General features: G+C 43.5%; 1 protein-coding gene across 8 annotated transcripts in view; it reads right to left on the reverse strand.

The window, feature by feature from the left end:
- The window catches only part of DLGAP1 (DLG associated protein 1), a 430,969-nt gene that overhangs the window by 18,356 nt on the left and 390,223 nt on the right, over nt 1–22,390 (reverse strand). For all 8 annotated transcript variants that reach the window (XM_087755762.1, XM_087755742.1, XM_087755734.1 and 5 more), the window contains 3 exons: nt 16,846–17,219; nt 13,571–13,662; nt 577–995 (listed from right to left, as the gene is read on the reverse strand). In XM_087755762.1, coding sequence (XP_087611888.1) covers nt 577–995; nt 13,571–13,662; nt 16,846–17,219 — 885 coding nt within the window. The remainder of the gene's footprint in view (nt 1–576; nt 996–13,570; nt 13,663–16,845; nt 17,220–22,390) is intronic.

The following is a 22,390-nucleotide window of genomic DNA, read 5'->3' on the forward strand; positions in this document are numbered from 1 at the left end:
GTAGTTTGCATGTGTGTGTTTTTATCACAGAATATGGAGAGCTTGTTTTACCAGGAAGATCAAAGAGGAATGAGAACTGCAAGGGAGATGAGGGGAGACTGGAGAGGGGAAGAGAGGGAGAACTACTTGGAAGCACACCTGAAATCTCTTTCAATTGGGAGAAGCATCTGAAGACTCTGATGCCAATCACCATCTAAAAAGGCAGCTAAAATATGAATTTAATGAAAAGGAACTAGAATCTGTTCAATTATATTCTAAAGTTATGAGAAGTGATTCAAATGGAAGAGTTAGGAAACATTAATACTACAAGATCCCTAACCACAATCTCCTAATTATCCATTGAACTATGCAATCCCAAAATCTAATACCTCTGGAGTTTCAGAAGTGCCAAGCATTTGCATTCCCTGTCAACTTTAATAAGGATTATTATATAGATACATACAGTCCTTTTGAGAATCACAACCATAGCTTCATTAGCTAAATAAGAAAGGGCACGATACAGAATCCACTGGAGTAAATTTGACCTATATTAAATACTTTTTTGTAGTTGCGATATTATTGTACGCAGTTACTTACTGTCCTCAGGTAAGTTGTTTTCCCGTTCTTCTCTCTCCATCTGTTGGCACCAGCCCTCCATACGATCTCTCTCTGCCTGAAGTAGCTTCAGAAACCAGTGGCCATCTCGTGGGCACACTGACCTTTGAACAGCTTCCAGAGGATCTTCAGTGATAGAGTCAATCCAGGGGTCAGGAGGAGGTAAAATTGACGGATCAAAATCTGTATCAAAGTCATCATCTACTGCACATGCATGGTAATGGTTTCCTGACCCTTGTATGCTAACGGTAGAGGTGCTTGCATCTCGGGAAAATTGTCTTGATATTTGTCCAGAACATGTATTGTCCTCTTGAGGGTCTATTATTTCAAAGTTCTCATGGAAATCCAGGTCTGCTTGCACGGCTGTTGTTACACTATTAGATCGTGTAAACCTGCGAAAGCTTTGGAAAGCACAAACACAAAATATTTAGAAAGCTTTTTCTAGGTAACTTTGTAAGAAAGGACTTACTCTGCCACTCCTCCTAAGACTGGCAGTCATGGCTTTCGGGCTACACTCAGGTGTTTTTTCTGGAAATCATCAGGATAAACTTCTTTTCTCATTGCAAGCCAACAAACAAACATCTCTCTTTTTTTCTGTGCAAGCTCACCATTTATATAGGCAAATACCCCTAATTGTTGTGTGGTTTAACAAAGCCAGAGGCTAGCCCAAGAGACAGCTAATGGTGTCAGTAGCTCAGGATTTTAAGTTACCAATTAATGAAAAGTTAAAGGACCCCAATTTTAAGAAGTGACTTCTCTTTCAACCTTCAACACTGGTTTGAAGTTGCACACTCCAACTTACATGCCACATTTAAAAATCATACATGAGACTGATAAGATAGTCATACCAATGACTCCACTATCTATGTCATGTTATACATTCAATTTAAAAAGAAGATAAATATTTTTAACCCAGATAAGTATTTTGTATTGCTTATTCAGAGTTACTGTTCATAATTATGTACCTGCTAGTTTACTACTTCTGCAAATACCACTGCCATCTCTCACAATTTTAGTGCCCATTCCCACTGTTAAGACAGCTTGTTTTTTGCATCCAACCCTCAGTTTCAAAATGGTCTTCTCTTTTTCACCAAAGCTAGCATTCTCAGTCACTGTCTATAGAATAGAATAGCATAATTTCAGTTGCAAGGGACCTAAATGATCATCTAGTCCAACTGCCTGACCACTTCAGGGCTGACCAAAGGATAAAGCATGTTATTAAGGGCATTGTCCAAATGCCTCTTAAGCACTGACAGGCTTGGGGCACGGACCGCCTCTCTAGGAAGCCTGTCCCAGGGTTTGACCACCCTCTCAGTAAAGAAATGCTTCCTAATGTCCAGTCTAAACCTCCTCTGGTGCAGCTTTGAACCATTCCCCTGCCTCCTATCACAGGATGCCAGGGAGAAGAGACCAGCACCTCCCTCTCCACTTCCTCTCCTTGTCGTGATGGCTGCTACCCTGTAGGTAGCTTCCTTTCACCTTGCATAGTTTCCCTATGTTGGAGCCTCTGAAGGCAGAGAGCAAACCCTGAGGGTAAAGGTAAAAGCAGGGGAGAGAGGAGGTTTGGGGCTTTGGGTTTGGGTATTTTTTCTTTAAGTAAACAGCACCCCAAATTCTGCAGTCCAAGGCATCTGAGGTGAAGAGATTGATAGAGAAGGAGCAGAGGAAAAGTGTAAGGAGTAAGAGACACCTAATGCAGTTGCAGGGGATGGTAGTGAGAGCAGATCTGACAAGCGAATTGTGGAGGGAATGAGTGGAAAATCTGCAGGAAAATAATTACAGAGAGTTGGGCTAACTCAAGAAACTGATGCACCGAGGAACACAGGAAAAATACAAGAGAGGCAGACATCTGTCTCACCCCATGATGAAAGGAGATCAAGAAGGTAGAATCACAAAGTAATTAACGTAGATGTTACTTAAATTAGTAATTTTTAGGCTTCAAAATGAACATAGTTTTCAACTGAATAGGGACAGATTCCCACTCCTTCTTCTTACTCATCCAGGATGCCTGCACACTCATGCTGCTGGTACCTTCCTTTTAATTTGTCTACAATCTCACATTTACTCATGAAACCAGTGTTAGGACCTGTTTGCCTGTGATATTTTGGCTGTTTTGCCTGTACCAGTTTTATTTTTAGTTTGAGCTCAAGCAGCAATGAAAATGCTGAGGAGACAGTGAAGCTGGATGCTGGGAACCATTTCAATCTCTTTCATTTATATTCCACCTTCCACTGAAGGGCCCATTAGACAAGTGCAACTGACAGCAAAACTTTGTCAAGTGTATTTAGTCTGCAGTTGGGGAGGGAGCAGATGGAAAGATGCTGAGGGAGAATTTCATGTCCTGTATACCTGATGCATCCAGGTACCTCAGGAGGAGCGCAGCAGACTTCAGGGAGGACTGTATCAGGTCCTGCTGATAGAGGAAATTAGTGGCTGTTGATCTGAGGCTTTGAGAGGAGTAGAGCAAAGCAACGCAGGAGTTGAGAAGGGTTCTTCCTTTAATAAAAGACACCAATTCCTTTGCAGAAGAAAGCTACAAGTAGCTTCTCAGACACACCAATCCCCGGAAAACTTTAATAATAGATTGTGTGTCGTTTTTTTATAATGGCCTAGAATACAAACATTTTAATGTACTGCCTGCCACTTGCAGTTCTTTTGAAACAGGTGTTGTTAAATGATGCAAAAGTCACGGTTACGCCACCATAGTTTTGCATGATACGCACCAGCAAAGTGAAAAATATGGAGCGAGCAGAACTCTACAGCTCGGTAGTATTTATCCTTTGACAAGCAGGACAAAGCATTTTGCTACAGACTGATACAGCAGAAAAAGTTAAAAGGGAGGACAAGGATCATTGGAGATATGGTATGGCTTCCATAGGAGGAAAGAGATTTCTTGGTTTAGAAAACAGATGGCTGAGGAGGGATATGAGAGCCCTATGAAATCCCAACTAGGTGGTGTTTTACCATTTCTCAGAGTGCAAGAACTGTGGGGAGGAAGGCAGCCAGTTGCAAGGCTTAGAGGTCTAAAGATTTAAGTCTAGCGAAAGGAAGCACTTCTTCACACAATGTGTAATTAAATTGCCACAGGATCCTGAGAAAACCAAAGGTAAAAATAGGTTCAAAGAGAACCTGATCAAATTCACAGGAGATAGGTCCAGGAAGAGCTCTTACACAGATGTGGTATCTAGTTTAGGAAGTCCCTGAACAACAGACTGCTAAATTGGGAAGGTCTACTGGGAGAAGTAGTGCTTTAGACACACCCTTTATACTTTTCCGAAGTATCTGCTACTGGCCCCTGGCAGAGAAAAGCTATTACACTGGTATTAGTGGTTAGAAAGGCTTTAGCTTTAGGCTGACATTACAAAGAAAATCTCTTGGTCCACTTTGTGCTAGTTTTTAAAAAATTGCTTGAATTTGGCCACCAACCTGACAAATCCCTTATCTACACTGAAGTGCACACATGCATACAGCCACACAGAGACACAGGCACGCTAACGTGTGCCCACACAGGCACATGCTCACACAGGATTTCTTTTCAGTCATTTAGTCAGGGTTCACTGAGAGCCAAGGCATTAGTACACGGTGTACTCTTCCACACCTTCCAGGGTACTGGAGAGAAAAGTAAATCCCTTAATCCAGCCTTGTTCTTCTCTGTGCCCCTACCTCCACATCACAGCCACCTTCTACTTTCCCCAGTGCCCTAGACTCTACTATCCTTCTATTTTAGATGACCATTTGTATTTTCAGTTAACATCCTGGCTTTTCAGTGTACACCAAATCCCAAATGTGAAAACATCAAGGTTTACTTGCCAAAAGGATATATTGCTGGAGGCACTACATTTCAAAGCTTTCAGGAGTGTACTCTTACTGTGTTCAACATGAGCTAGTACCACCACAACCAGACTCTGCTCAACAAATAAAATAGAATGACCTACTTTTTTTGCCTTTGTTTTACCTATATAATGGTATGCTACAGGCTTGCTTGACAGATTCTTGGCACTGGATTGTGTAACCTATCTGTCTTCCAAACTACTTGGCAATAGAATATAGCATCAGTTCAAAATTAAAAGAATACTCCCAAGGAAATGTATGTTGAATGAAATGAAAGTGCAGGAAGGCACCCACTATCTGCCTACCTTCAGCACATTTATATAAAGTGCCTAATAGATGGTAATTTTAGTCTCTGACATAGCTTCCTCACTCACTTCCAGGATGTTTTACTCTTACAAAATACCATTTGTATCCCACGTGAGTTTTTTTTTTTTTTTTTGCTTTGCTCTCAGTTAAATCTCTGTACCACAGGAGAGCTGCTAAAGCTAATGCCTAAGTTTTCGCTGCTTCTACACATACAAAACATTCACAGGTCTACCTAAAAAAAAAGTTTTCATAAATTGCTGGTAATCATTAAAAACAGAGATTTGCTGCTTCCTCTGCTTTCAGGCTTGGCCCTTTTGTAATCACTTGTGCCCTGCAGGCACAAGGTGTAATAATTACAGCTTCAGAGAACTGGAGCAGATATCTGGCCTAAGGTGCAGAAAGCCATGAAACCTCAGACCGGATAAACCAGTATGGAGAACAACAGCATGATGTGTTTTGAACAGCAACAACAGGGTCACTTGTTAGCATTGGACTCTCTGTTTCTAAGTCTTCTTTTACTGTCTTTTGAAAAACATGTTTACATTTCAACTCAGAGAAGTTCTTTCTTTCCTAAAAAAAACCCCAAAACCCAGAAAAGATCTAGGTTTCAAACCAATTGATGTATGTGAGCCTCAGAGGCACTTACATTAAATTCAGCCCGCCTCACTTTACCCATTGGCTGTACTCTTTCTTGGTTGTGGGCTTCCCTGCTAAGGCTGCAGCTGCTGTCAGCAGAACAAAACAAACTGCAGGAGTTAGCAGATATGGATCCTGCCATAGCAGGATCCTCAGCCATACATCTTCAAGCTACACAATCTCGTGTGCTTTGCTCTATTCCTACCCCTTCTCCCATTCATATAGTCTTTTTTCATCACAAAGAGTCTTTGCAGGGAAACTCTAATCCATTATGGCAATGTTAGAATAGACTATTTCAGTTGGAAGGGTCCTACAACGATCACCTAGTCCAACTGCCTGACCAATTCAGGGCTGACCAAAGGATAAAGCATGTTATTAAGGGCATTATCCAAATGCCTCTTAAGCACTGACAGGCTTGGGGCACGGACTGCCTCTCTAGGAAGCCTGTCCCAGGGTTTGACCACCCTCTCGGTAAAGAAATGCTTCTTAATGTCCAGTCTAAACTTCCCCTGGTACAGCTTTGAACCATTCCCACGTGTCCTATCACTGAATACCAGGGAGAAGAGATCAGCACCCCCCTCTCCCTCAGAAAGCTGTAGAGAGCCATGAGGTCGCCCCTCAGCCTCCTTTTCTTCAAATTAGACAAGCCCAAAGTCCTCAGCCGCTCCTCACAGGACATGCCTTCCAGCTCTTTCACCAGCTTTGTTTGCCTCCTCTGGATGCATTCAAGGGCCTTCACATCCTTCTTAAATTGTGGGGCCCAGAACTGCACACAATACTCGAGGTGAGGCCGCACCAACACTGAACACAGTGGGCCTATTTTGACTGGCTGGTGATGCTGTGTTTGATGCACAGCATCAAACCACAGGATGCGGTTTGCCCTCTTGGCTGCCAGGGCATGCTGCTGACTTACATTGAGCCTGCTGCCGGCCAGCACCCCCAGATCCCTTTCTGCAGGGCAGCTCTCCAGCCACTCCTCTCCCAATTTATATTTGTGCCCAGCGTTATTCCATCCTAGGTGCAGAATCTGGCATTTGGACTTGTTAAATTTTATGTCACTGATAATTGCCCAATGCTCCAATCTATCCAGACCCCTCTGCAAGGCCTCTTGTCCCTCAAGAGAGTCAATAGCACCTCCCAGTTTGGTGTTGTCAGCAAACTTGCAAATGCTGCATTCAACTCCTGCATCCAGACTGTTGATAAATATACTGAACAGCACTGGCCCTAGAATTCAGCCCTGAGGAACAGTGCTATTGACTGGTCACCAGCCAGATATAGCCCCATTCTCTACAACCCTTTGAGCCCTGCCCTTCAGCCAGTTCTTCACCCAGCACACCGTGAACCTGCTCATCCCACAGTTGAACAACTTGTCCAGAAGGATACTGTGAAGGACAGTATCAAAAGCCTTACTAAAAATCCAGAAAAACTAGATCCACCACCTTCCCTTCATCCACTAGGTGAGTGACCTTACCATAGGATATCGAATTAGTTAGACAGGACTTTCCTTTTGTGAACCCATGTTGACTGTGGCTGATGATTGCATTACTCTTTAAATGCCTTTCCATAGTAGGCAGTATCATCACCTCCATTTTTCCAGGAACTGAGGTTAGACCAACAGGTCTGTAGGTTCCTGGGTGTTCCCTCACACTCTTCTTGTAAATTGGAATAGCATTGGCTAGCTTCCAGTCAGCGGGGACCTCCCCAGGCTCCCAAGACCTTTGGTAGATGACTGAGAGTGGTCCTGCCGTAACATTCACTAGCTCCTTCAGTATGCTGGGATGAATCCCATCAGGCCCCATTGGCTTGTGAACATTCAGCTGATACAGCTAGTCCCTTACAATTTCAGTGTCCAAACAAATGGATGCAAACCAAGAAAACACTATTCCTGCTCCAACCCCACTCCCCACAGCAGCTCACCTTCATCCACTGCCCAGAAGCCACAAGCCACGCTTGTCACCTGTGGCACCTGAAACTTCCTCTCCCTGTCTCCCCTGGGATCCCTGAGGGAAAGGCAGCAGCCCCCGGTGCACTCAGCCTCCCTCAGGATGCCCCACTGTGGACCACAATGCCCCATGATGCCCTTGGGACACGGGCATGGAACAGGATGAGGCAGGAGTGGGGTGAGTGGCGCTGCTTCAGTGACTGTCTCGGTGCCTGCAGGACCTGGGTCCACTACTAATAAATAACAATGTCAGAATTTCAAGTAATGTCTCTGCTTCCATGCTCTGCCCAGCTTTTCCTTCTCCCACCACTCATTGCAATAGTACTGCAATGCTGATCCCAAGCTATGCTTGAAGAAGACAGCCCATCACGCTGAGAGGTTCCAGCCCTACCCAACACTCCATCAGTGTGGGCCCAGTTCCTTGGCAGTGGTCAGCCCCTCAACAGAAAGCAGCCAAGAGGGGGCAAAGAAAACAGGTATGCTGTGGCGGGAAGCCGAGGCCTTAGCACAGTTCTCCACCGCCATGTCCCTCTTGTCCACTGCAGACCTGCTGTCCTGAGAAGGTCCCTCCGCTGCCCCAGCATGGCAGTGGCAGAGCCCACAGACTCAGGAACCGGCACGCACAGGGCTCAGCTTGCCACTGCTCTAGCAAGTCCATGCCTGCTCCACATGCACAGAGAGCAAGGGTGGTCCATGCCCGGGAACGCTGAGCTGCTGCGCAGCCTACCCTGGAGCTGCACTCCCCTCTATCCATTCTGCCGACACGTGGTATGGTTCCCAGTGATCGAGAAGATGGGCAGCCATCCAGCCCCATTACCCTGGCAGGACATCCCTCCTTGCTGGGTATCAGAGGTTTATGAAGTCCAAGATGTAAGGGAGTATGGGAAATCAGGGAGGTTTCAAGGGAAAGAAAATGTCTAACGCCATGTGGAGACAGCACTTGGCTGCTTTACACACAGAGATCCCATAACCACTTTTTTTTTTTACCATAGATTGGCCTTTGCATCGTGGATCACAGGGTGCTGGCTGAAGCGCTCAGCCTTCCACCAGGGCCAGGGGTGGAGGAGAGAGGCTATTGCCAACCAGTGGGGTCTGATCAGAAATTTATGGCAAATTCTGCAAATGCCAGGCTTGGGGCAGCCCACCAGCAGGCTGAGAGCCACCAGGGCTGTAAGGGTTTTCTCTGATCACAGGTAGCCGTGGCCGGGAAAGGAAACTGTCCATTTCAGAGCCAGTGGCTGCTTCACTTTCTGTTCACCAGAGCAGCCGTTCCTTTCCCAACCACGCATGGGTCGGCGGGAGCTGTGGACAGTGGGTCCCACCAGGGTGGGACTGGTCAGGGGCAGAGCACCGTCAGCCCCGAGCACCCTCCTCTTCCCAGGCGGGGCCTCTTTCAGGCCAGATGCCCCTCAGCCAAAGGGACCCACGGTCAGCTGCGTGCTTGGGCCGCCGTTACAAGATTGACTGAACCAAAGCGGACGTCTAGGGACTCTTTGGTTGGCGACCCAAAACAGCAGAGGATGGCAAGGAGCCAATGGAGGTTGACCCACTGGAAGATCAGGAGTAGCCCATGGAGGTTGATCCAATTCCAGCAGACCTAGCCGGGTACTGCAACCCTGATCCCAAGCTATGCTTGAAGAAGGGAGCCCTGTTGCTCTGAGAGGGTCTGGCCCCACCATAGTCTCTGTTGGCATGGGCCCAGCTCCTTGGCAGGTATGCTGCGGGAGTGAAGTCGAGGCCTTAATACAGCTGGCCTGCTCGTGTCTCACAGCCATCAATCAATCAATTAATCTCCATCCATTGATATCCCTTGAAACATGGTGGAGCTTCACGTGCTGCTTGGGCTCTTCCTCCCCGTCCTGCACTGCCCTTCTGCCCCCCAGATGTTCACAGGGTATCTACCCTGCCCTTTCCAGTGTGCGAGTAGCACAGCAGTGCAGGGAGGAGGTCATGCTACAGAGACCATCCATGGCGAATACACACCCTGTGCCGGGCACGTCTCTCACCACCAGCGTTTACAGAAGACGGAGGATCAAAGCGTTCCTGGGATCTCTCATCCTCAAATAAACTGCTTCTAACCTTTGCCTTGTGACAGTGCCTGGGCAGCACTGGGGGGAACAGCTGGAACAAGAGGGAGCAACACTTTATCAAGGCCTAGCACACAAGACCAGGTCAGGGCCCTTAGCTTTAAACAGGGAACATTATTAAGCCTTGCTTTTGAAACTGCCTCTCCCTTCTTCTGAATACCAGCGCAGTCACTCGCAGCCAGGTTAGAATCATCATAGAATCATAGAATGGTTTGGGTTGGCAGGGACCTTTAAAGGTCATTTAGTCCAGCTCCCCCTGCAATGAGCAGGGACATCTTCAACTAGATCAGGTTGCTCAGAGTCCCCTCCTACCTGATCTTGAATGTTTCCAGAGATGGGGCATCTACCACGTTCAGAATTTCTCAGTGGAATGGCTTCCACTGTGGAGAGTACAGATAGCCAGAAAATGCTGCAGACAAAAGCCAAGGAAATATCAGTCCCAGATCAGCTTGGTCAAAATGCAGATTTGAAGGTCCTGTTCCAAAGACTGGAGAGTTAAGAAGTTTGAGTTAGAGTGTAGGACTGGCCTGCTTTGCAGGGGAGACCTAAAACCTGAGTATGTTTTGTCAGGACATTAAGTGACCAAACCCAAAAACCTAAATGAAAAAAAGATAAAAATATGGCTTTATATAGTAACAAAAGCTAAAGATGTGGGTTTTTTTCCTTGAAGAGACAGAAGAGCATGTTTGTTTGTTTGTTTGTTTGCTTGTTTTTGTTTGTTTGTTTTTTAATGTTACCCCACCACCATTTCAAATCATTTTACTTTATACCACACCAAGAGGTATGGTGTGGTAAACCACACTTCATACCACACCAAGAGGTGGGGGCACCTTCCCTGGCCCCACAGAAGCCAGAGAAAATGGAGAAGGACCGTGTGTCTATGGTCTTAGTCTCCCATGGCAGTGTTCTTACTTCAGAAACTACCATTGTTTCAGCATTCATAAATTCTTGTGATGGCAAACCAAGTACAATTACCAGCTGATGGTATGACTAGGAGCAATGAGCAAGACAATTTTGGGGGTGAGGATGGAATGGGAGGAGATCTTGGGACGATCAAGGTAAAATGCAAGAGAGACTAAAAGTAATTACAGAGCTATGGGACTGAGAGTCCCTTGTTCAATAAGAATGTGTGCTAATTGGCCTGGCACAATATATGACTACTTCTTTTCTGGTTCAGTAGAACTGGTTGACTTCCAACAACTCAGCTATCTTCTAGAAGTGAGGAATGGAAGGTGGTCCCTTGAGGTCAAGAAGAAGTCGTAGGTAGAGACAAATGACAAACAGAAATGGACAGAAATGGAAGTCCCCTGAGATTGCACTGATCAGCTTCATTAGATACACGTTTCAGTATTGCCCTGGAAGGGGTGGTGGGTCATGTGAGGAAAGGGGAAGAACATTTTGGCTGGTGTTTTGTTAGCATCACGGGGAAGATCAGGTGAGAGATAAGTGTAACAGCAGGAAGATCATGAGGTTACTGTTGAAAGAAATGCATACCAGTTTTTTTCCACAAGAAGGACGGGACAGAGGTACTTTGTATAAATGCTAGAAATCATAGAGCTTCATTAAGGAATGGGTACAAAATAGATTATGGAGAGCAGGCAGCGTAAGTACTGAGGATAATATGAATAGTGGTGATGGATCCAGTTGTAATATGGTTAGGTAGTGGTAGGCACATTTATCCTTTAAGCAGTACAAGAGGAGGAGGAAGACTCAGTCATTTGTCTTGGCAGAAAGCCCAGGTTACAGAGAGTGAAGGGCTAATGAAAGGTCTGAGTCGAGATGGAAGATGGAAGAGATAGAGCTGTCCTCCGAAGATGCTCTGTTTTCGAGCTACTTAGATCAAGAAAAGGAGGCAAAATCTTTTGCGTACTTGGTCCAAGCACAGAAGCAGGAATATTTAAAAGGACATAAGGTAAGAATCCTTAGTGTGAGAATGACAGTCACATGAGGTGAGGGAAAGGGGGAGGAAAGAGCAGGAAGCAAAGAAGAGGAGTGTAACAGATTCTGTATGGCAGGCTTTTGGTGCATTAAGCAAAGAGCTTTCTTGTTTTGTAACAGTGCACTTAATAGCTTAGACTGGCACAGAAGCATGATCAATTCACTGTATTTATCCTCTTTGCTGTGTCATTCTTCTCTTCTTATTTTACATTTATTTAATATTTCTGAAGCCTGGAAGATTTTTAAAAACATTCATTAGTCACAGATTCAACTCAAAAGGGCTTTTCTGAGGCTCTGCAGATGTTATGGTGCAGGGGCAGGGAAGAATGCACTGTATTTACAATTCTATTCCTGTAACAGATAATCAATACATTGTGCTCTGCTGTGTTAAAAAAAAATAGAAGGAATATGAGTGCCAAACTGCGATGATAAGCCCTTTGTGTCTTGAGTGCACTCATTTTCTAAGGATTAGGGGCTGTCCTTTATCAGCCAGTTCACTTCTGAAAGTCCATGATAGATTGCTGCTTGCCCGTCTGCTCCAAACAGCAGCAACCTCAACTTTATCAGCAAGGAAACCCCCAAACACAGCTGTCAGTAGGTAATGCAGAAATATTGCTTTCTCAGGGCAGACACTCACAGGCAAATCTTACCTTTTTCTCTGGAGCAATAAAAACTGCAATAGAAAGAGGACTTTGGAAGTAAGGTATTTACAAACAGCCATTTCTTTCTTTCTTTGGTTTTTTTCTGTCTTTTTTTTTGGTGTGGTTTTTTTTTTTTTTTGAGGGGAGGGTGAGGGTTGGGCTTTTGGGGTAGTTATTTCCTTTGTGCTCAGGCTGAAGGGAAATGGTCCTTCAGCATCTATTCTAATGTGCTCATTTATCTAGTGCTGGAAGAGTTGTGTATAAATGGGGCTAAGGTCTAACACATAAAGAAATGTCTGCCAGCAAGAGATGTTTTAGCAGGTTAATGAGGAACTTGGTAACAGCCTAGCAGGGTCATTGCAAAATCACATTTCTTTTTGCTGAAATCACTTCAGCCTTTAAAAACCACAGGAAAATACTCTGCTACTTTACGTGGAGATTTTGTTGAATTGAAAACGGTGTAGATAACATGTTATTTTTGAGTATTTTTAGCAAACATAGGAAAAAAACATTGTGAAAATGGACATCTCCTCTACTTGCTACTGCAGTTGGCGGGCCAGAGGAGGGCAGAGGGCCCTAATTTAGTCAGCTCAGATTTGCTGCACCCAGGTTTTCTCTGGAGAGATTGCAAGGGCAACTCTTCCCTCACTGACAAGCGATACTGCCCCAAGGTTTCTCCTACGCTACGGTACAGCAAGTTATCAACAAAATGGCTTCAGGATCCAAAAGTTACACTGTGTGCAAATGGCTTGTGAAAAATGAATGAAGACTTGGGTGGGTGCTTGCAGCCGCAGCAGCAATGGGCAGGCCTGCACGCTCAGAGGTAAGGGGAGAGTCCGGCTTCTCTTCAGCCACTGAGTCCAGCTTTGGGCAGGAATTAGGGTTTGCAGATGTGGTCCAGCACTCAGAAACTTTATGTTTCTGGAAAGTGCCATGCACAGTTATGCTGCCCTGCAACGTAACTGCAATTTGTCAGCCAAAAGAAACATAACCTTTGAAGACATCAGCTATTCTAGATTTTTTTTTTTCATTTTTATTGGAGCATATTTGTTTACTAATTCAGGTTACACTGCAGATTGGAGAGAGAACCGAGTTTTACAGGCTCGCTTTTTAATCTCAACAATTTTTTGCAAGGGAGCAGTTGTAATGCAGAGATGTCTGGGCGAGATACCTGAGCAAAAGCAATCAGTTTGGCTCTGCCACTGCACTGCTCCACGTGGCTGAAATTACTCTGCTGAAAACCAAGGTAAACTTCCCCATCAACTCTACGCTGCTTCAGCCATCCTGAGACTAATACTCCAGCTGCATCACCTTCCGCTGTTTAGGGAGATTTTCTGGGGAAAAAGAGCTTATTAAAAGTATATTGACCTTCAAAATATGTGGCACTTTTCTTTCAGTTCTCCCACTGGTCCTGAAAATTCCCCTCTGAGAAATAAGAGCTACAGCATTTATAAGACTCAGCTTTTCAGCTGGGTGATCTAACAATTCATCCAGGAAGCAGGTTTACATGGTCATGTGTGCAGGAACTAGGGCTCTTAAAAATTAGTTGTAGCATAATTATTTACTTTAGAAAAAAAGTATTAACTTTTACTCACCACTTCTCCTCCTCTACTTGAACTCCTATGGACTGGAACTTACTGGTTGCTTTATTTTCACCTGATTTGGTGGATTCTTCAGCGCCATCAACCTTAAAAAAAATGAACCAGCTAATTAGAATGTATTTTAGCAGAGATATCACCCAGCTACTTACAATTTCTATGCATGATAACTACTAAGTGTCTGCACATACAGCTTGTACCACAAGTACCTTCATCTAGTCAGATAGTTTATCTGTGGTGTTTTGATGTTATTAGTGAATATTCATCATTCTTGTTCATCTATAAAGCATTTCTGGTAAGACAACATTTGACCTGGAAAATGCAGATGGAGTTTATCCAGCATTTTATGGAGGCTGGATGCTCAGATTTGCCAGAGCAAATCTCTGAGCAGCTGTACCTTCACTTGTTGCGCTCCACCATTTGTTTCATTTTACCTGTTAGTCTGTAAGTGCATGCATATGTGAACTCATGTCGAAATTATGTGTTTATTTTGTTTAAATGTTAGTGCCCTGAATCAGAGCGCTGTACAGATAAGATTTAAAGAAAGCAGATGCAGCTCTTGGAATGCATTTTCTTCACTGCTTCATCATGCAAACAGGTGGTCCCCAGGAACACAGGCAGGAACTTTATACCACTTCTCCATCACCATGAGGAGATTTATACCAATGGTATAAAGTTAAAATTTAACCACAGATGCGTCTTTGAGCAAAATCACAAACTTCTGGGTCCAATCAGTGTAGCTGTCAATTCCCAATGCTATATATGACATTGTTAGTCATACAAGAAAAAAAATTTCCTGCACACAGAATTTTTGGACCGCAGCAGTGTTACAAAGTGACCTGTGGATCCACTCTGACCCCCGGTGTACAAAATCTCAAGCTGTAGTTAGCATCTGTTCCACCAATAAGTAAGCTGCTTGTTGAGAGCCAGTTTAACAGCCTATGCAGAAGAAGTGCTCAAGGAGGGATGGGAGTTACAGAGCTGTTCAGTGAAGTAGGGTACTTACCTGATACTGAGGCTTTTGGGGAGATAACTACGCCTTAAATCCCATAACTGACAGAGAAGAAACCTTTTGATGGAAGGGTTTTGCTTTGCTTTGCTTTATTTTACTTGTTTGCTAAACAGATTTACAGCAAAGGCTTGTGGTGTCCTAAGAGTGACTGAGGGGTGCGGAGGACACGCATGGAGGTTCAGCACAAGTGCACATTAGGTTTATTTGTTAGAGGAGGAAGCAAACCAAGAATATGCCTTTGGCTAAAGCCCTGCTTTACAGAGATGGGCCAGACTATAAGTAATGAGTTCAGTCTAAGCCTAAACTAGGCTCCCTTTACAGTCAGTGGAGAGAGACTGACTTCATATTGCCAGTCAGAGGGCTGACAGTCTACCTACCTATTTTAGGGCAGTTGTCTCTAAAAGAAGTAATTTCTGGCAGCAACAGCAATCTTACGGTATTTCCACTCCCACACTACCCTTTCAGCTGTACCAGCATGACTGCTTGTGCAATGATGCTGCAAAATGGGCCAGACAGTGGACTGGCAAAGTAGTTTTCTTTTATTTGTGAAGCCTATCTGACTCTAAAAGTCTCATTGATGGGCACAACTGGGAGGGTGGCATGGTGCATCACTGCTGAAGGTTTCGCTTCATGTAATCCCTTCTTTAAGCATCTTCATTGGTTTGTACACAAAAACTACCCTGGCAGCTCCTCATGTACCATCCCCAGGCAGCTTCTACATATGATTATGCTGGTCATCTATAAATCTCAAAATTTTAGAGGGAGATTTTCAAAGGCTTGAACAGCATTTGAGGATCTGGTTTCCTCAGACCTCAGGAAGCTGAGGCCCCAGCTCAAGGGGCATTTGTTATTTGCACTAACACCACCTTAAGAAGACAGCAGGGAGATGGTGTCTCAAGAGCCACGATTCACATCATTACCATTGTTCATTTTGGCTTCTGCAAACGTGGAAATTATTTCTTCCTACCCACTACTTTGCAGGGTTTTTGCCTGCTAAGGAGTCTTTGTTTCTTTGCTCAGTGAAATGAGGGATTACGACAATAAAATGGCACCTTAGGCTTGGCTGGGTATGGGAATAAGTAACAGAAGAGCTTTCCTCTACCCTGGTCCCACCTGGATCCTGCTCCTGTGTTTAACACTGAACATCAGCACTTCTTTCAGAATATACCCAAAACAAACGGCTGTGAAGCAGAAAAAGGCTACAACAAAAGCAGTAAACTGAACCCACAGGCAATAGTAATTATTGCCCTTCCAAGAAGAAGTAAGAGAAAAGTCACAGCTTCTCCAGGAGCTGCCCCTGGGATGGCATACTTCTACACAGCGCCTCTCATCTCATCAGGCTGATGCAGAGATTCACGGTAAATTCTTAGGCTTTGCTAATCAGATAAGCTTGTCCAGGCACATAGTGCTGTGCTTACAACCTCCATCTGCAAGAAAAAAAATCATGTCTTCTTGTGAAGGCTGATAAGCTGTGGATTGCTATTCTATTTGCTTGGGATTAATCTCCCATCAAAACCTGTGTTGATTCTCAGTTGATTGTAAGTTCAAGTACTTTGTTGCAAAAGCTAATCCTGCAAGCAGATAGTTGAGGTCCCATGCACATTCTTTTGGGGGGTATGGGAAAGGTAGATTAATTAAGAAAGCAGATTAAATTGGTCTAGTTTATTTGCTCTTCTCCTTTCTGTAAACAGGAGTGAACTTTGGCAGGGTTAGTTTTCTTGTTTCATTCCACTAGAGGTAACAAAATGTAATTTTCTTTAACAAGGGCAAATCAGAAGGAACTTACCCTCTGCTCTTGAGGCTGAGATAGGAACAATGCTGCCTCATTCAAGTGGCTACCAGTCATTATGAAATGCATGAATAAGCAGTGACAATTAATTCAGTGAGGCCAGATGAAAACATTTTTTGGGTGATAGTGTAATGTAAATCATTGTTTTACACATTCCCTTTCAATGATTTAATTCATGCCTTTCTGACCCCCGCTGTGTTATGATTCATAGATTAGTGCTTGTGTGTGTAATTTAAAAGAGCTGAATAACAAGCAGCAAGGAGACTTAAACAAATCCTCACATCTGATGTTTTCATGATAAATTAGTAAAACATCATTAGTGCCATGTGGAATGATTACGCTGCTGCAATTTCTACATAGGTACCTGTCAGGAAAAGAAGAAAAATACAAGAAACATTGCATAATGAGCAGTAAAACAAATGTAGAAATCCAAAACAATGGCAGCCATATAATCCACATCCCGTACCATACCTGTATTCCAATAGATAAGCATCTGTTTTTCTTGAAGTGGTCCTTCTTTCTATCTTCTACTGCAACGGTGGCAATGGTTGTGGTGGTGGTGACAGTGGCAGTATTGTTCCCTACATGTTGACTTGCAGGGCCATGGATCTGCGCATTGGCAGCTTCAATAGCAGCTGTTAGCGCCTTCATACTGTCCAAGCTCTCCGTGGAGTTGCTAAGTCCAGACTGACTGATGATATCTCCCCTCTGTCCATGCCCATCCATATATGCATCTTGGGCAGACTCTGTGCTGCTCTGGGCTGTGATGGAAATAAATGGTTTGGTGGTAGTTCTTGGTGGGACTGGAGGCGGTGTCTTCTTATAGGTGGTAATGCAGGATGACACTGGAAAAAACATATGAGAGTTCTTGATTTATTGACGCTGCAAAGAAAATGGATGCAAATATGTTCTCAAAGCATCAGTGAACATGGACAGAGAAAACATAAGGAGAATGCTGTTAGTCAAACAGCCCCCAAAAGCTCCAATGTAAGTGCCATGGAAATACCTTGCTTATCAGTGTCCTCTGTTCCTACTGATGTGAGTGGCAGAATTGCCGGTAGAGGGAAAGAAATTATCTATTTGCCAAGTTCCTCCTTAGTCTTTTTAGGATTGTTTTCTCCAGTATATTTTCTACTAACTGTTCTAAGTCCCATGGGAACAAGTCCTTCCACCAAAATGTTTGTTCTGCTCATGGCTTCCAAATAAGATTCACAAGGATGATGAATCTCCAACCACTTATCCTAGCTAAACTGTACTTCATGCAGTTTTATTGCAATCGTTTTCTGTCTCTCTTGCCCTGTCCAAGTTTATGTAGAATTTTAAACTCCATTTTTCTGATCAGAGGGAGATCCCCAAACCATCCTAGGTCAAAGTCTGTTAACACTCACCATGCTTGGACTTGTGTATTTCTTACTATAAAGCGTCTCACTTGTTGTGCAGACTTCTCAAATACTTTGAAATGCTTTGTAAGCTACTGAGGACATATTTAAAAGAACATTTTGCCATGCCTAAATTTCTTATCATAAATATAACATATCAGTTCTGGAAAAAAAATGCTTAATTTTACACACAGGGAGTTAGCGTAATGAAGTCAATGGCTAAAGCCTGTCAGTCAGTGGGACGACTTAAAGGAAAGTCTAAGTATAAATGTTTGCAACAACAGAGGCTTTAATAAAAGTTTATGAGGACTTCTCTTTTCATACTTTGAAGGCCATGCTCTCTTTGTAAGTGCTTCTATATGGATTTAGAAGACTAGCTTGAGGTTCCCAGGTTAAAAACTGTTGGCCTGTGTTTACAGAATTACATGCAGAAAGCACTACATGGAGATAAAAACATCTTCCTTTAAGGGAAAGCTGGCAGCTCTGCATTACTGAAGTCCTGGAATGCTTTCAAATGAGGAAAGAAAGTCCATTAAGAACAAAAAACAATCATGATATGCTCTATTTTTTAAGAAAATAAATGCAGGCATGAACCTGTGCAAAGTTCAGACACAAACATGTTAACATAAATTCTTATTAACAGTAATCATATGGCAAGAAATGATTCATCAGATCATTTTAATTGGCAGACGTCTATGCCACCCACATAAAAGGTAACTCTACTACAGCTGTTCTGCTCTCTGTTTGCACTGTATGCACTTGTCGAGCCAGAAGCCATTATGGTATTAATTTGACTAGCTCAGATCCATATGCCTCATATCTCCCGATAGCTGTAGGAATAGTTGTAGTGTAAAGGCATTTCCAGGGCATGAAATCACACGGGACTTTTTTTAAGGACTCTAGTATAAGTTTCTGATAACATGTCTGAACCCATGTTGAACACGTTGAATGTTAATGGAAAAAGAGTGTTTCACTAAGGTAGTGAGGGTTTTGAAACTATGATTCACTTCTGAAGAATCAAACAGAAACCACGGCATCTTTGAGAGAAGAGATGGCTAAAAATGAACTTGTCAAATTTTAACTCCAGGGAAGTAAATAGTTGATAGGGGTTAAAGGTGTTTTTTAAAGTGCTTATGACAAGACCAATACCTGGAACTAACAGAAAGGATGATAATTTTACAAAGGCGATGGTGAATTTTGTGCCATTCTTCATTGGATTTGATGCTGCCAAAAAGCATTTGTTGCAGCTGTGCATGTTCAGGTAAATCAGCTGCTGTTGCTGCAGCACAAACATTTACCCTGGGACTTACGGAGAATTGTGGAGGCTGCTGCTTGGGTGATGATAGCCCAGAAATGACCCAGGTGGTTCGTGGTCTGGAAAATGTTCTCTGAGTGGTGGAAATGCAAACTGAAATTCACCACTGAAGAATTCAAAGCACATACACACGTGTATATCCAGGTAATGCTTTGGGAAGCTGAAGCCTAATAGAGGTTTGTGTGCAACGCTACTCTGCAATGCAGCAAAGTATAAATTGCCCCATTTAAAATATGCTAGGCATGGTCATTGTGGAAATCCTGGGGAGACACCAGCACCTCCAGGACATCCTACCAAGACACGTAAGTATCATTTTTCCTACAGAGCAGATAGGGAAATGATAATGCAACACACTTGAAAAGTATTCTTAGGTAGAAGAGAGAGCTTCAAAAATAAAGAGCAAGCCTTAACCAGGCTGGTCCCCACATCACTGGTCATCATCCCCTAGAAAGAGAGTCAATAGCAACTGTCTATTGACAGCTACCAGGCACTCTGGACACAGCAGTACAAATACAGAAACGCCTGATTAAGATGTCTTTCATTCTGTTGGTAAATGTACTCAATGAGGACTCTAATCCACTCTGCAATGAAAGATGTTTGCACTCAGCTAATTAAATCTGAAGTTATTCTTAAGAGGGGGAGAGAATTGACAAGTCATACGGTGAAATTGTAAAGAGAAACAGCAAACGTTCTTTTAGCAAGTCAAAACAAATCCTCAGTTTCCTGGAGTCACGCAGCACATACTGTATAGCTCCGGAGAAGCAAAGTGTGTAAGTCATAAAAGAACCCCAGGCACTTCATTACTGGAAATGATGTAAGCTCCCGCCGCTCCTCTGCAGAAACGACAACAAAACAATGCTTGGGCCGCCACCACCGTCGGAGGCAGCTGCGCTCTAAATGTCGTAGCTGGCTGAGCCCTCCAAACGGCTGAAGCACAACAACGAAAGGGATTCGGCGCATCAGTTTTTCTCCAGGCACTTTCAAGAACCTGGCAACTTGTAACATGGCAACCTGAAGGATCTGCTGGCTTTTCAAGTGGCTACAGTATTTTAAATGCTAAGCTGCTCGAAAAACAAAACAAGCACTCCCCAAGAAAAATGACAAAACCCTGGCGCTCTCCTTGTGCAGCCAAGAGAGTCCGAGCATGCAGTCGGTGCGGGGAGAGCACATCACGTTGCTTTCTGTTCCCGCGGGCAAAGGGGAAGCTCATCCATCCAGCTCTCCTGCAGCAGAGATGGACTGCCCGGCAGGAGGACTCTGAGGGAGAAGATTACAGGATCATGGGATGCATGAAAAAGATGGAGAAATCCTCACTTCACACACAGGGGACTTTCAAAGGGTTTTGCACATGAAAGTTAGTTTAATTCACATCAGGAAGTGAATTTAAAGGGCTGTATAAATTCCCTGATAAATACATTCTTGGACATGGATCAAGGAGCGAAGTTCTGTATGGAAACTGATCTGACTGGAGGGTCAAGTCAAAGTAGTCTCGTTTTTCATTAAAACTGTTTAGACATGGAGTTAATCAGAACTATCGTTTTCTGAATAGCAAACGTGTATATGAACCCTCAGTTTGTCACAATATAGAGAAGATTTTCATATTATTTTCCAGTGCACACATGCTGCTGGAGCAGGTATACATTCCTCTCCTAAAGCGTATGCAAAGTTTAATCCAGAAACTAGTTAAGTCATGTGCAAGAATCCTCTGACTTCCAAAGCACCTTGAATCAGGCCCACTGTTTCCAGCTGTATCAATCCACTAACCAATGCTCTCCTTTTCATTTTGATCTTTATCCTATTTCTGTGGCCTGCCTTCGGGTTACAGTTTAATCCCAAATACCTAGTGAAAAAGCACTTTCTCCAGATTAAAAAAAAGAAAAGTCCTGGTGTTTGTCCTCCTAGCCAGTATTTCCAAACAACTAGCTCATGGGACAGGAATTTGGAACAGGGAGTGTCAACCACCCAGTTCAGAAGGAAGTCTAATGATAAAAAAAATAATCCCAGGTTGCATAATAATAAAGGCTTGAATTTGAATGTTTCATTGTAAGAGCACTTCAGTTGTTTAAACATGCTCACTAGGGAGATGAGCCCTCAGGAACAAACATCAGCACGCAAACACAGATTTTTAGCTCAGTGAATGGGTGCTCAGGAGAACCCCAAGGCAGATTAATATTTGTGAAGAGATCAAATTCATGCAGTACTTTGAACAGTTCACGTGATGAGATATGTAAGCAATATCTTTCTAATTTGGCAGTCTCATATAAGCTTGGTTAACAAATACAAGAATAAATGAAAGTGCAAATTTAAAGTTAATTAAAATAATAGTGTTTCTCTTGAGAAAAAGGACTAATTCCACAGTTTGAAAGGAGCAGCAAAGGACACCACTTCTGCACAACTAAGTATTAAGGTACAAGGCAGGAGTTCTTCCACCCCGCACAGATGGACCTCAGTCTTCTTATTTACTGTCTGTTAAACAGGTGTGTTAACAGTGGTGCCCTTGCCTCTCACACAACTGCCACACAAAACAAGCAGGCCTGAGCCTCACAGCTGCAGCCCCCGAGCTCCCCACACAAAGGTGCAGCGCTTGATTTGGCTTGTTAGGCTCAAACAGAGAGGTTATTCTCTTTACTATGCACTTACTTCCTTGCTTTGTTGAGGTTTCGGGGGGGAAAGGCTTGGAAATGGGGTTTCAGATTTTGTGTTGTTATTTTTACATGCAAAAAGTTGGTATGAAAACAGAGCATGCATTTTCTTAATAAAAAACTACTTTCATATAGCAGACAGCTTCTGAGGATGCAGAGATTTACTATGTAAAAACTGAAATAAAGATTTTCATACAAAGTTCTAAACTGCGCAAGAGAATAATACCAGAGTGAGTTACGGATGTCATTATCCCAAATGAGAACTACTGAAATCTCTGTACCACGCCATCTTCATGTTTCTGCCAAGGCCATGCTTTTTCTGCACCGCCACCACTGCGAAGCCAGATATCTTATCCGACAAAAGCCTAAGCTACACTGGATTTTGAAACAGGCATAACTGATAACTAAAATCCTGCAGAAATCTATACAAAGTATCTAAACTATCTTTACTGCACACAATAGCACCATAGTGTTAAGATTTAGTGTCCCATGTACTCTGATGTCTAAAAGACAGTGCTGGTGATCTTTTCATAAATCTGGACTTTTTTGTTCGCCAGTAGGGTGCCTCCAGCTTCCTAGCTGGGTACAGTAAAGGACCTCCTGAAACCTAAGAGAGGGGTGAGACTAAATATGGCTCATCCTGCATCTCAAATGGATCGAGTTAGAAAAATCTGCAAGTG

This window comes from Nipponia nippon, unplaced genomic scaffold (assembly GCF_047370975.1).
Source record: "Nipponia nippon isolate SJK-2023a ecotype South Korea unplaced genomic scaffold, ASM4737097v1 scaffold_1, whole genome shotgun sequence".
Classification (NCBI taxonomy): Eukaryota; Metazoa; Chordata; class Aves; order Pelecaniformes; family Threskiornithidae; genus Nipponia; species Nipponia nippon.